Source organism: Lates calcarifer, linkage group LG2 (assembly GCF_001640805.2).
Source record: "Lates calcarifer isolate ASB-BC8 linkage group LG2, TLL_Latcal_v3, whole genome shotgun sequence".
Lineage (NCBI taxonomy): Eukaryota > Metazoa > Chordata > Actinopteri > Centropomidae > Lates > Lates calcarifer.
Window position 1 is genome coordinate 2,435,447 of NC_066834.1, and position 14,875 is coordinate 2,450,321.

Sequence of the window (14,875 nt, forward strand, 5' to 3'; positions counted from 1 at the left end):
CACTTTGTTGTTAAAAAGGGTCTTGTCCTTTCAGAACACTCACTTCCTTGCTCTTTGTTTTTTCAAGCATAGGTGGTGGAGGAACACAAGTTCATTGTTCCCTTGCAGATGGAAGTTGGAGTTACCAGGGTAACAGCTCTAATCCTCCTTTTTTTTTTACCACTTTTTTCATATTAACAGCCTATCGAGTGCTACCTTTTAAGTCACAGGCAGGAGCGTTCACTCACTTTTAATTAGCTATGATTCTGTTTGCCAGGAGACAGCATGATGAGCTAATCGAAATTTACGAAATAATGACGTACTGCAAGCAGCTACTTCTTTCTCCTGAGGCCTGCTCCAAGAATAACAATAATGAGGCCATTATCGGGGATTGCACTTTAAAACGCTGCCCTGCCACCAAAACAGAGGACATAATTGTTCTGGTGTTTTCCATACAATCAACAACCCATTGTTGATGACTTGAGAACTAAGGGAGCAAAGAATGGGTGCCATAATGATTGGTCTGTGCTGCCATGAAGATCCTGTACAAAGTGTCCACAGAGGAAGGACCTTGATAGACTACTGATTTGCTTGTAAGAGCAGTGGATGAAGACAACTGTCTGGCTTTGTAAAAAAAAAAAAAAATCTCCTTTTTGCTTTTTGTCTGTCTGCCGCTCAAATAGCCCCCAAGCCAAATTAGAGAAGAACCATTCATATGGTGAAAGGCTGGGAGTCACACAGGCCCATGTGAAGGGGCCACATAGTTGCTGGAGAGAATGGCCATTTATATAACCTCCCTCCATTTCAAAGTATAACTTATCTGTAGCAGAAGATAATAAAAGGTGTGTTTGTTATCTGTAAGAAGGCTACAAAGTGTTCCTGAAAGAATAATGTCTCAATATTTGACCAGAGCTTCTATACATATATGTAAAAAGTCAGTTTAGGTCAATACTCATGTATGTCAGCTGAGCATTATCTAACACGCCAAGATGACTCAATTAGATAATTGCATGTCTGTGCTCCAAAACTAACTGCATTACAAATGCAACTCAGCCATTTGGAAATTAAACTATCCCTGAGAGTAGATGATGATAAATAGAGGCTGAAAATAAAATATTTTGTCAAAAAGTTCCACATCTAAACTTACTGGGTGAGAGCTCAGCGGGGTTGTACAAACACGGTGCTGCACCTATTAGCTGTGCTCTATTGTAAAGGAGTGAGAGAGACAGAGCTCGAGGGCAGGAGGAATGCTAAGTGGGCCCCTTAGCCTAGTCAACCTTCAGTGGGTTTCATTTATCTTCATCTTGTTAGACTAAATTAATTAACAATCTCAATGTTACACACTTTCTCCTTTCATTACATCAAATAATGGCAGAAATGGAGGGGGAGGTCCTACCCACTGGGAGTAGACAGAGACTGAAGACATCTCCCTCTCTTTCTCTCTCTTTCTTTCTCTCTCTCGCTCCCTCTCTTTCCCCCTCTCTTGCTCTCTCTCTCTCTCTCTACTTATCTGTCTCTCTGTGCACATCTCTGTATGTATTCTGTCTCTCTTCCTTCCCCTTTCTCTCACTCTCACTCTCATTTTCTCAGTCTCTTTGACTACACAAACAAAAACCTGTTAAACGTCTTCCATAAACATATGAAAAATTGATCTAAACTGAAAACACTTCTTCTCTTCGACAAAGAGGCTCACAATAACACAAGTAGGAATCGTTGTCTATTAAAGACACTGTGCTCATTGTATCCTGTAGCTCAGACAACTTTTGCAATAGTTTGAGAAACACTGGGTGTTTTAAGCAGACTGGGATTATTTTTATGAGACAGTACAAAGGCTTTTACTTCTTGTAGGTAAAATATGAAGTTTAGAAGAGTTTGATGTATTTTTCACGATGGCCATGTATTATGTGCTATTAGGAAGCACTTTTACAGCTATTAAAACTCACTGTATGTATGACTCAAAACCAAAGTCATGACTCATTACAATCATGTAAAGCCCATCCGGTGTGCTACTGAGATATGATGTATGGTATCAAAAGTCAATAACATCTGCACGTTGGAGCAGAAATGTATAAGCATGTTCAGAAAGCCCCCTTTGACCTAATTCAGTTGCTTCAGAATAAGATACCGGGATTCTTCACTGGAGGAATGTCTTAACTGCCACATCCATCTAGCCCCTGTTTCTATCCTTTTCTCCCCTTTCACCCCAGCCCCCACTTCACAGCCCACTCCAGGACACAAGTCTTATCCAAGCAAAAGGGCTAACCCTGAAGCAAAGCCTGCCTTTAATCTTGGCCTGATTGTTGAGGCCTCCAATCTCCAGCCAGTGTGCGTGATATCTCTCTACTGGCACTTCTCCTTTAATTAAAACAGACAGTGACAGAAGGATGTGGATTAGCAGCGCAATGTGTTTACTTAGAATAATCACAGTGTTTTCTCACAGCTATGAGAACAAAAGGAAATTGTTGAGGAACAGCCAAGGTCAAAGGTCATGTGTCTTTTTCTCTCTCTCTCTCTTCCCCGCTCTTCTCTTGTTTTGTAGATATAGGGATTGGATGTAGAGACATCCCAGTGAATTCACGATATTCCTCTGCTAGCCTACAGCCTCTATAGCACATCTTTAGCACAGTTAGTTATCAGCCAAACCGGTTTCGACAGGTGGTGAGAGTTAAACACTGTCATCCACGTTGTAGCCTTACTCCAGCAAAAGCGGAAATGAGCACAGGCAGCGCTCTCTCAAAAATGTTACAAGCTATATGCCTGAATAACTCCTGTCAAACCATAGCAGATACACCACACCAAATAAATTGGTGCAATGCCATGAAAGATAACTGAACTTGTTATATGTACTCAGTTATAAGTGTGATGAATATATGCTAAACATATAGAATTCATATGTAAGTGACAAATGGCTCTCTCAGTTTATTCAATATAATTAAAATGCAGCAGTCAACAGTCACAGATAAGCATGTGAAATTACAATTTGAGTCTTTTACAATGTGGAGCTCAGTGTTGTTTTAGTATGATTTTAAATAACTGAATTTTAAAGATAAATAAAATGAATTCAAATGCAAGAGATTTTCCTATTGAATCCCTCCATTACGTTTTGACTGGTGAGAGCAATGGTATCAAATTGTCCTTTCTTTTTAAAATGCCCCCAACAGTTCTGAGAGAAAAAAATGCTGTTAATTTAATCAAATAAGTGACCTTTTGAAAAAGAAATCAAAGAGGATTCATTAGCTTTAGTAAAGTTTGGCTGACAGCAGCTTTGAAAGGCAGATGCTGCTGCTGTGGCTTCTAATGAGCCAACCCTAATTAGGGAGCAACACTGGAGCCTAGAGAAGGTGGTTGACTAGGAAAGGAGCCAATGGTAAATACGCTCTCTTATTTACTTCCTCTGTGTGTAATGACAGCACAAATTTTTAATTAGAATCACAGGAAGGGTAAAGACAAAAAAATGTAAATCTTTATGTTTGGTTGAATATAAACACAGAGCACAACAGGAAACAACAGCACATCACAAGGCCGATATGCCAGCGACTGCCTCACCCCGACATCCCTGATTAGGGTGGTTAGTAAGGGAGGGCAGATGGGGAGAGTGGTCAGACAAAAAGCATGCAGTGTAAGGACACAGAGAGCCTGATCTGCAGGTTCTTAAAGCTGTGAAAGAGAGGAGGAAACAAAGGGAGAGAGGGGGGGGGGGGTTATCTACATCTGTGTCTGCGTCCCTCAACTTTTTGATGTGTGCTTTCAGTCTGACTGGAGGACATCAGGGTGAGCATGCCAGTCAGCCACATACTACATGAACATAAGTGTAACATAACATCCTGGGTAAATACTGGGTAATTCATTTGTTAGAATCCATGTTTGACAAATGTTCAAATATACAGACGCACACACAGGACAAAGTCTAAAGCTAACAATGTGTCAGACAGTTTAACCCCTCTTAGCCCGCTACCACCCCCTGCCCGACCTGTGATCCTGAATGGCAACAACGGAAATGAAACTAACCTCAGTAAAAAGCTGCTACGTAGAAAGCCCTCCATGTCAGCGTGTGGGGTTCTGGCAGGAGAAATCACAGAGAACCATTTTCACTATGAAACGAGTGATAATCAAGAAGAAGAACAAGGAGAGAAGGGAGAAAGTTGGGACAGAAAGAAAGAAAGAAAAGGAAAGAAAGACACACAGAGCATACATCTTCCTGCTATAATAAGGCATGTCTTTCATTAAAGCAGAAATATGGCTACGAACCCATCCTCTTTTTTTTTTATGAACTGACATCATTAATTATACCTCTTTCCATCGAGGGAGTGGATTTGCATACAACATCGGTTTGCACTGAGGGCCTGATGATATGTTTGCGTCAAATAAACTCTGCCTACTGATCTCTATACGGTCTTTTTCCACGGCTGTGTGCAGATATATACATGTACATCCAGCACTGTGACCGCAGATCCCAGAGCAGCCCCAGTCTGTTCAGAGTAGCCAATGGTGGTCCAGCTGCAGCCCATGTGTGGCGAGGGTGCTGTGGCTTCTGGGAGCTCAGCCGCAGGGGGACCCAAGCGGGGACTCGCAGCGCCAATGAGGCAAAAGGATGTGGTCATGATGTCACCACTTGCAGGGGTCGTTCAGAAGCCTTACCCACAAAATACTGGAGACACATGGCTAAAAATTACTTACAACAGGTTTCCATTAGCCTATGTTATTGGTCTGTATACTATGCACTTTTATTGTCTTAAGATTGGTTGGAAATTGATTAGGACTTCCATGTGCTATATTTTAAGTGGTAGAAAAAAAAAAAAGAGCAGTGACTCCAGAGAACAGATTTGTGAGTGGAACTTTTGTCAGTGGTTGAAATTCAAATGTTTCTCAGATCTCACAGCTTGCCTTATAAAGATATTCAGCCATTATGGCAAGGATATGCTGCAAAAATATTTTCAGCATTATAACAAGTAACTTCACTTCAACATTTCATCACTCTGCTGTCCTTTTATTCATTTTCATAACTTTTAAATTCAAGAGCTATAAAGGCCACAGATCAAAATTCCTGCTGTAAAAATCCCTACGTTTTAACACCGATGGAAAGAAAAATATTCTTTTCTGAACCTCTCCTGTTATAACACATCATCATGAATAACACAAAACACAACAGCAAATGACATCTCAGCCCTTAAACACCTTAAGTTTTAGTGACATGGGTGTAATTTGGCATTTTCTCCCCTTGCTCTCTTGGCTTATGAGACAAAGCCTCTGAGAGAATGGAAAGAATGAGCTGGGCCCAAGGACACTGTGCCTTTCAGTCTGGCCAGCACTTAGCGAGGCAGTGAATCCACAAGGCCCAGAGGGCTCAGCCGAGACTTTTCTCACAATAAGGTGTCTGGGGAGGCGGGAGTGGCATGGCCAGGGGCGCTGCAGCTCTGCTCTTTTCTCCACTCAGCTGGGCCCAGCGCACATAATACCATCCCCACGCCACAGCACACCAAGCCAGTGACAACGTGAGAAAACAACCGTCAAACAGTGCAGAGCAGATCAAGCGTGTCTCCTCACTTTTCTGAGTGCAAAAAGCACACATACTCTACGTCAGGCGCACACAAACTAAAACAATTACCAACACAAATGTAAGTTCACTCTGAACTTACCGCACATGCAAACATATTCTAGCACATATTTACATATTTCAAGCATTATATCAGAAATTAGGAGGAGGAATAGAAACAGTATTGAGTTTGATGCAGAAATGAATTTACATATAACCAGTCTCAGGATGAACAGAGCACTCTGTTTTTTATTAAATGATCGTGTGTTTATTTTACTGGCACCTGAATCCTTCAGCAGGCTCACTAAAACAGTTAAGTAGCAAGAGAGAAAATGAAACAGATTAGACCATGCTCTGTTTCTATCTTTATCTGTGGTCGTATTCCATAACCCTTGTTCTTTCACTCTGTGCGCTAGTGTTTCCTCAGCTGTGCCTGCTGTCTACAGTCCCATTGTGGTCAGAAACAACTGAACTTAGCCTATGGAAGCAAAGGTGCGGTTTGGAGAGCAAATGACCAAACTCAGGAAAAAGTGACTGAGCCACATTGTATTTGCTCTTCTCCGAACACAAAAATACAAGAATGTCTTTAAAATTAAGGTTAGGCCACAATTCAAGGGCAGGCTTTTTGGTGAAGGAGAGGCAGGGAGGATAGACATCACTAAGTTGGCCTCGACCAGCCTGAGCAGCACGGCAGCCCTTTCGAAGAATGAGCCTCTGCCAAAAGCTGCCTCTGCCTAACCAAGTCTCCCACCATCTGCAACAAATGTGCTCTATTAAAGCAGTACCATATGGACAACAAGCTAGCTATTAACACGGCTTCAGCACATCCCCTTAACCTAGCCCAGATTTCAAACTTCCAGTCAAATTGACTGCTGATTTAATGCACCGCCAGCAGCCATGTGGGTCTTGGCACGAGACGGCGCTCACAGCCTTCAGTCATTAACAGGCTCACGTAGTGCGCAGCACACAGTGAGACATAGGAGTTAGCTACACGGATCCTACCAGTAACTACATCCCAGGTTACTTGGTATATCCCTTAAACAAACCCATATGAGAAAAAGTAGCAATATCCAAAGAGGAGGATACAGAGAGCAGCAGTCTGCGCTGATCCAAGAACTCCAACTTTCTTAAGACAAGTAAACCAGGGCTCAAAACACTCTATTGTGCTGAGTGGAAACAAGCTTATGAAGTAGATCTACCCATAGAGCTGCTGCAGTGGCAGCCTGACTGGTGGCTTATGTCTCAGTTCTTCCACAGTGATGGAGAGTTGCATTCGCTCCCTCCGCATGGATCCAAAATGGCAGTGATTAACCCTGCAGGGTGTGAGGGGGGGGACACTTTAATCCCCTGTGGGCCGGGCGGCCATGTTGACGCCTCTCCCCTCTCTGAGTCATGGGGGGACCCACCCACCGTTCACAAAGCCATGCTCTCTTCTCCCCGACCATGACGCCACGGCTATGAGCCCTCTGTTCTACGACCCAGAGACAACACACACGTACACACATACACACACCAAATCAATTACAGTTCTGTGGTTTTAACCCGACTCCAAAGTTCAGTAAATTTTGTTTGTTTATTTTTTCTCCTCCTGTCTCAGCTGCTTAGATACTGTACATAATTAGAGTGGAAACACATTTCTCCTCTCTGAAGCCTGAATGTATACACTGCTGTGGACTTACAGTGGCAAAAGACAGAATACAGTTAATTTTTATTTTACATTTTGATTTCAACCTTGCTAATTATTAACCCATTTTGTTTTCAATTATAACAATATGTCAATCTGTTCCAGGTCAATAAAGATTTATTAAATCTGAAATTTTAACAGATAAAAATATTATTATTAGTAGTAGTAGCCATTACATATAAAAGGCAGCTTTTTTTTTTTTTGTTTTTGTTTTTAACCCTTGAACATGAAACATGGGATCATTGTTCCACATCATATCTGCCAGTAGTGTCCCTATGCAAATTGAAGTGATAAGCTAAAGACTGCCTGATGACAGTCTAATTAAATAAGCCTTTCAGTGCTCTCAGTGGAGCAGTGGGATGTGTGAAAAGGTACTGTTGGTTTGAGAGAAGGGAGATCCAGGGAGGGAGGGGAAAAAAAGCTGTCCAAGCAATCCCAACATCCCAACAGACAGCTTTACGCCAACTCAACACCCAGTCACATGAAATATGGCAATACCTGGTCCAGTACACATCTACACACACACACACCACACACTGACATATATACACCTACAGTGTTGTGTACATGCACACCTTACATTACCTTTACTAATGGCAGTCCCACTGACCCCCCCCCCCCAACACACACACACACACACACATCTCAGTCAGAGCTGCCAGATGAGTAGTGAATTAATTTGTGTGAGCCACTCCAACATTAGGAAGGTGTGTTGAAAGGTGTCTGCTCATGTTTCAAATTAAACGCGCTGCTGGTCAGCATTAGCACCTCGCCACCCGTCGGCAACTGACACTTAGGGGATGGGGGTGGGGTGGGGTGGGTGGGGAGGAAGGAGGGAGCCCATCCGCCGTTCACACTGGAATAATTAGAACATGTCAGGAAGAATTAATTTCCTCATTTTTCAAAAGGATACACAGAAATTACCATGTTATTATATGACAGGGTCCCTGGGAGGATTGGATTAAATTTGATTTCTTGCGCAGCCCACACAACAAATTAAAGTCATAAATAAGATGGAAAGAAGCGGGGCACAGAGCATATGTTTATGGCAATGAGTGAAGCCAAGGGACCAGAAACAACTATCTTCATTTCATTTTATTTAAATCAGGCCGACACCGTGTGTCTGAATGACAGCACTTGCTAATGGGTCGAGATTAGAGGCTCCTTGATATTAACACAGAGATCCAACTACTCCAACTAAAAAGCAATGGAACGTAGAGTGGACGCTACTAGATGAGCCTGTTCTGCACAGAATGACCAGCTACAGCTTGATCTAGGTATTACCACAGCACAACACGCTGAACTTATTTATTCTACTTTGCCCGCTGATTTCTTTAAGTAAATTCATCTTTTCCTTTAAATATCACACATGCCTCAGACAGAGCAGAGAGTGTAATGCTCATCAGCCTGTTTGAGAGTTGCAGGGAACAATATTTCACCCTGTCCAAGTCAGTCACACCCCATTCGTTTTTGAGTGAACCGAGAGCTAATGGCTCAGTGCTCTACAGTGAGAGTCTGATGGACAACTGACACAAATACCAAGTTCAGAAACAATTGGCATTTATAAACTGACACTAAGTAAAAATGTTAAGCTTTGTATTTGTATTAACAACATCTGTCATGTTGTATGAAAGAGAGGATAAAAGGACCACTAGCGAAGAAATAAAGCTTCTCAAAAGAGGAGGGTCAAAGTAGATCTTCTGTTTAGGATGAGACAGATCCCAGTTCAAAGAGCATATTCAGCTGACCCAATCTAACAACACAATACCGGACACCATCTCTTTTCTTGGGGCGTAGATTAGACTTGTTAGCTTACCATTACAATTTAATGCTGGCTTTCCTGGGAAGAGTTTTTCAACTCTTTCAAAATGGGCTGTCATTAGAGCCTAGCACTCCCCTGGGCACCACAAACTTTAAATAATTTGCGAATCAATTAACTGGCTACTCTCAACGCAACAGGGATTTCACACTCCGGGGTCGTGGTGCATTATCAGTTGGAGACGATTCATGGCGTTTTGGGAGAAAAGTTCATGGTTGAAATCATTAATTCATTTTACCGGACTTTTAGTTATGCATTACTTTCCACAGCTGGGGTAGCAAGAAGATTAATGGCATGTTCTTTGGTCCTGTTTTCTGCCGTATACAGCTGCTAGGTGAAGCTCTGTCCTACAGTACAAGGGAATACACCTTGAGAGGCAGGACAGCCTGCCAAATCCATACTAGATTTTTATTTTTCTGAGAGTCCATCAAACATTCAAATAATGCTAATACTACTACTAATAATACTAATAGTCCTAATAATTAATTTTGATAATAATTAATAATAAACTCAGAGGTTAGGGTCCTTTTCATGTGATTCAGTATAGACCACACTTAATCACCAACTGTAAAGAGCTCAGATACCTCAACAAATCAACAGTTAAAGCATATTTTAGTTTAAGCGCTTCAAAATGAGGTCATTCATGAGTAATACAGAGAGCAAGCTATTAATTGAATGCAGAGTTTAGGAAGATGGATAAAGTTCAGGAAGGTTTCCCACATTCTTGCCAGGTAATGAAATATGCAACAATTAGTTTTCCCAATTCGCACTGGGATCCTCTGAAGTAATTGAGGCTGATGAAATTAAAATCTTTGTGAGGCGGTCGAGCGGTCTCTGTTCAGAAACATATTGACCATAATCACTGCAGGGTCAGTAGACTGAAGAGGCCCATTTGATAAATAATAGATGAAGAATAACCATTCAGAGGTTATTCATTTTCATTTTATGGTGAAGTGCCGTTTATTTAATTTCTGACAAAATGGCTCCTCTGCATCCTCCCCTTCAGTGATGCCATCGATAGAGGGGCTGAGAGCTGCGGGACCATGTTGCCGTTGCTTGTTAGATGAATGGCACATAATAACAGAGTAAGAGTGTATAGTGTGTGCCTATTCAGATGGTCTAACATATCCTCAGGTGTTTCCAGATGGGACTGCATGAGTGTAATTAAACTTGTTCTATAAGCGCTCCAGACACAAGCTAAATTACTTTCTGTCATGTTTCCAGATTAATTAAACCTGTAGGTCAATGGATCTAGATTTCAGATTGTATTAGGATCCAACTGAATGTCTCAGAGGAGTGATATGGCAATAAATGCCAGCCCACTAGGGTTTCACACGGTATTTATTTTATAACAAATACTGACAAGGGGGCAGTATACACGGGTGGCGATCCTTCATATCTTGTTACGCATTTGCAGTTTTTGTTTCATATTTTTGAATAAGTGCATGGCTGGTGGCAGCTTGAGAAGTAGGTGTGTTTCTTGTTGCACACAAATGTTTTTCCATACTGACAGGCTATTTTTGACATTAACTCTCATCGGTTCCTATGGCTCTTACTGTAGGTGATGCTAATAAAGAAATCGCTTCTTGATTCTGAAGCCTTAATATATTGATCTTTTTATCTTTTACCTGAACCCAACCAAACATCCTGGTGGGCTGATCACTTCTGCTGATAACTTTCTGTTAGTGGCTCTGGCTTGTTTATGTATCATCTAGTATCTGGTATCTCAAATGGATGCTGTGGCAGGTCGCTAAACTTCTGACCTGCTCACACCAGTTAGCCAATATTATCAGTCACAGACGTACTGCTGTTAACATTAAATTGCATACATTTTCTATGCAAAAACTGGCATATGCTCAGTGTGGTACATCTGCTGCATTTTGACTGAGAACAGGCAGGAGTGTGACCGGACTGATGACTGGCTGTCGCACTACGACCATTTTACGAGTGCAAGCTTTTCACAACAAACTCAACAACACTGACGTGCAGCAGCAGAGGTAGCTCGCTGGTAGACAGGTGCGTGTTCATCAGAGCAGAGGACAGTGTGCAACGTGAAATGGAATGATTAAACAATGGTAAATGGCCATGAACTTTGAATTCAGAGAGACATTTCCCTGCTGTTATTGGAGAGCTTCTCAACCACATTAATATGACTCCCATGATAGCTCCAACTGACATTTGGAAGAAGAGAATAATATCAACTAAGTTCCTCACCTTTACAGTATTTGCTTAATATCTACGATACAGTTTTATTAGAAAACCTGCATGAGCAGCAGCTGAGCAAAGATTGTTAAAGTAATATTATACTGATGCCAGAGGACTGTAGTATTCTCTATTCTGGTTTTTTAAAAGCAAAATGCCACATTTCATATCAACTGTCTTACTGTATTATTTAAAAAGTAATACAGTTAAAAAGTCACTTAAACTGCTTTTAAACTGCCATATTTTGGTAGACGACTTGCTCTGTGACTGTGACCTGAATGGTTAAATGGTGTTTCTATAGCAGTGCCTACAGGATTTGAGTGCAGTGGTTATATAAGCATGACAGGGTTAACAATAATTATCTAATTCTGCTCTGTTACATCTCAGATCTGTGGTTTAGTGATGTGAAATTACAGTTACAGTCTTGTGTTGACTGAGACATGAGAGCATGGGTTAAAATCCCTGCTTACATGCAGTTGTGGCTTTATGGAAATTGTAGTTGTCAAGACTGAAATTAGTTTTTAAATATGCACAAAGAGGAGATACAGATGTTCATAAATAAGATTAGATATTCTGAGTTTTCTCCATGGTTTCAGAACAGGATGCATACTTGACCAAAAATACTTAAACTTCCAATATTATTTTTCTTTTTTCTCTATTATTCTAGAAAATGACATTGTTATTTTTGACCAGTGTCACCAGTAAATAAAGGTTGATGTGTTTTTTCTGTAAGGCTTTAAATGTCTGTTAAGATACCTGTAATTAATAAAGACGAGAGAGCTTGATTTGGCCTTAAAATTGCAACCCTCACACAAGAAAGTGAATCATATCACACAGGAGCAACAGGATGGGGGAAAAACCCTGAGTAATCTCAACACAGTACTGAAGCAAAACAAAATGTGAGAAAAATAAGTTAGAGGATCTAATGTTTAAAAGGTCTGTCTGTAACTTTGTGCCTATATAACTGTCTAATTGTGCATACATTGTGTGCCTATCCAATTGTCCACCTCATTTGATGCAGGTGTTCAGTGTGGGTGAAAGACAGCAGGGGTGTATGAGACATGTGGCAAGACAGAAACAGCTGAAGAGGCAAATTGATACTTACAAAAACTGAAAGACTCAATCCCCAGCTTCCAGCGATCACTGGTTGGTTGATTTTGAATTCATGTAAATAACCTGAAATGTAAGCAAAGACAAGACAGAAAAGGGCTATTTTGAGTGTGTCTTTGAATGCAACATCATATCATTATTATCAATATCTACTGTATAAATATTTTCCCTTTGATTAAAATTCCTCAAAACACACTACATTTAAATATTGAGTTTAAATAGCTGCCATGTGATAAAAAAACACAAGTGACTTTGGAACATGGTTAAAATCAACATGGGTCTTAGATAACTGTATTTAACGACATCAGAGCAAACAGAGACAGAACAAGAGGAAGAGAATTGAGGCCATAGAGTTGTTGGCTGAGGGTCAGAGTCGCCACAGCTGAGTGAAACAGCTTTGTTAGCGTCTGACCTCCAGTCCTCACAGCTGTCACCAGTGGGAATCCGTCCTAGACAATGTTTAAAATCTACTTCTCCGCTACCTCATTAATCTGTCTTCCAGTCGGCGGATTCCACTAATAAACAGCTTTAATATAAAGCGGTTGTTTTATTAAATTTTGCTTTCTCTCTTCAAGCACTGCCTGCTAATGATTTATTTAGAAGCCATGCTCTACTAGTTTCAGCATGTCTGTTGAAGGGCTGCTTTGTTGGAGAACACACAAATAACCAGGAAACTCAAGTGCAGTGTAAGTGCAGGCAGTTTTTACAGGCATCATCTGAACCAAGTTCTGACTTCAACGCACCCACAGTAACAACAATAGAGAGAAAACAGTTCATTGAGGGGACGAGCTAGCTTGAGGGATGAAAATGCTGTAAGCTCATTCATGTTCATTTTCTCGCATTATCTTGTTTTTCACAATAAGCCAAGATCTCATTACCATCTGATTTATACAATTAGTCCGCCTCAGCACTGCCAATTAAACAAGGCCAAGGGTTTTTTAAGGTCACGCTTAACTGATCTGTCACTAATTTGCACTACGGCACCTCAGTCTCCCATCGCCGGGGCAAATAAGCCACCAACAACAAGACCAGATAAATGTACCGACTACCACTGCATTGTTGTCAGAGCACAGCACGGAGTCTGCTGCGTGGGAGGCTGGAGGGCTAACAGAATGAGCCGGATAAAGGCAAGAGTTGCAGACGGGTCTGAATGTGGTAGCCTTGAGGCTGGAGGTGACAATGGGGGGAGAAAGGACCCAGGTGACCCCAGCTGAATGGAAAGCTGTTACATGAATAGCACCTCTCAGTTTAAAGTCTACTCCTGCCTCTCAAATGACGCTAAACACAGACTATTTCACTGTTCTGAACTATGCTCCAGCTGCAACCACCCACTCCTGCATTCACACACACACACACACACACACACATAAACACATGCACACACACGATTAACTTATATTAGTAGCTATTCAGTCTACACAACAATCCCTGCCTGCTGTATAAACCACATATTACATAGATGGTAATTCAATAAACCAGTCTTTGTCAAACATCTGACTATAGGCTTAATTCCTGTTGCTCCTAAATAAATTGGAGCTCTTATAATTACAGAGTAGATGTTAACAAACCTTTGAATTCGTAATCTGATGCTGATTGAGAACAATGAGGGAAATAATAAATGGGGAAATGTATTCCTTATTCACTGGTTATTTAAGTTAATTATTTATCTGAGGGAAAAAAAAAACAAAAGAATTTATAATTGCAAATAATGAGCGAGCCCAAATGATATTATAATGAAGCAAACGTAGTAATCCCTGTGGTGTAATAAGAGTCAGTGTCAACCGGCCTATTGTAGCTGCATGTAGCAGCTCTTTTCCTGCTGTGAATTAGACCTACAGGCAGCAAACATAAAACAGGCACTCCCCCATTCCTAATTAGAGGATTGGGAACTTATTAAACACAATTCCAGTCAACCCCAAATTCAAATTATTAGTTTCACCACATTTTTATAAATAAATTGTCAACACACTTAACCAGTATTCAGTATTTTCCATTATTTTATTTAATTTTTTTTTTAGTTAGAGACAGTAGCTGTTGGGGTGAGAGGAAGAGATGCAGAGTAAATTTGGCCCCATTAAACCACGAGTGAACAGTCAGAGTGAGGTACAAAGAGTATTTTTCTGTTAGGATAATTTCACTTCACTGAAAATACTGGAGGTTTAGCTCTCACATACAAAATCCAAACAGGCTGATGGAGCTGACATCAAAGGAGCAGGGACAGAGAGCTCACATCCACCTGTGGCATTTCTGTCAAAGAGTGGCCTTTTCTTTAGCTTTGGCTAGTCATAGCTAGCTCTCACACACAACCTCAACACACACAAAACACATGAAAATTCACACACGCACACGAAACCTTTCATATGCAGTGAAGCAGAGTCAAAAATTATAGCATCATTTTCAGCACTGAAATTTGTCAGGGAACACACACACACACACACACACACACACACACTACAGTCTTTCAGTACCTAAACTCAGTAAAGACAGAAAGAATTTGCTCATTCTTGATGAAATTGCAGTGAAATAAAAATTAGGGGCACATGTTGTC

General features: G+C 41.0%; 1 protein-coding gene across 1 annotated transcript in view; it reads right to left on the minus strand.

Annotated features, from left to right (window-relative positions):
* sox6 (SRY-box transcription factor 6) overlaps positions 1-14,875 on the minus strand; it is a 133,827-nt gene that overhangs the window by 100,590 nt on the left and 18,362 nt on the right. Inside the window, 2 exon segments of the mRNA XM_018684989.2 lie at positions 3,988-4,038; positions 12,323-12,393. Coding sequence (XP_018540505.1) covers positions 3,988-4,022 — 35 coding nt within the window. The 5' untranslated portion in view covers positions 4,023-4,038; positions 12,323-12,393.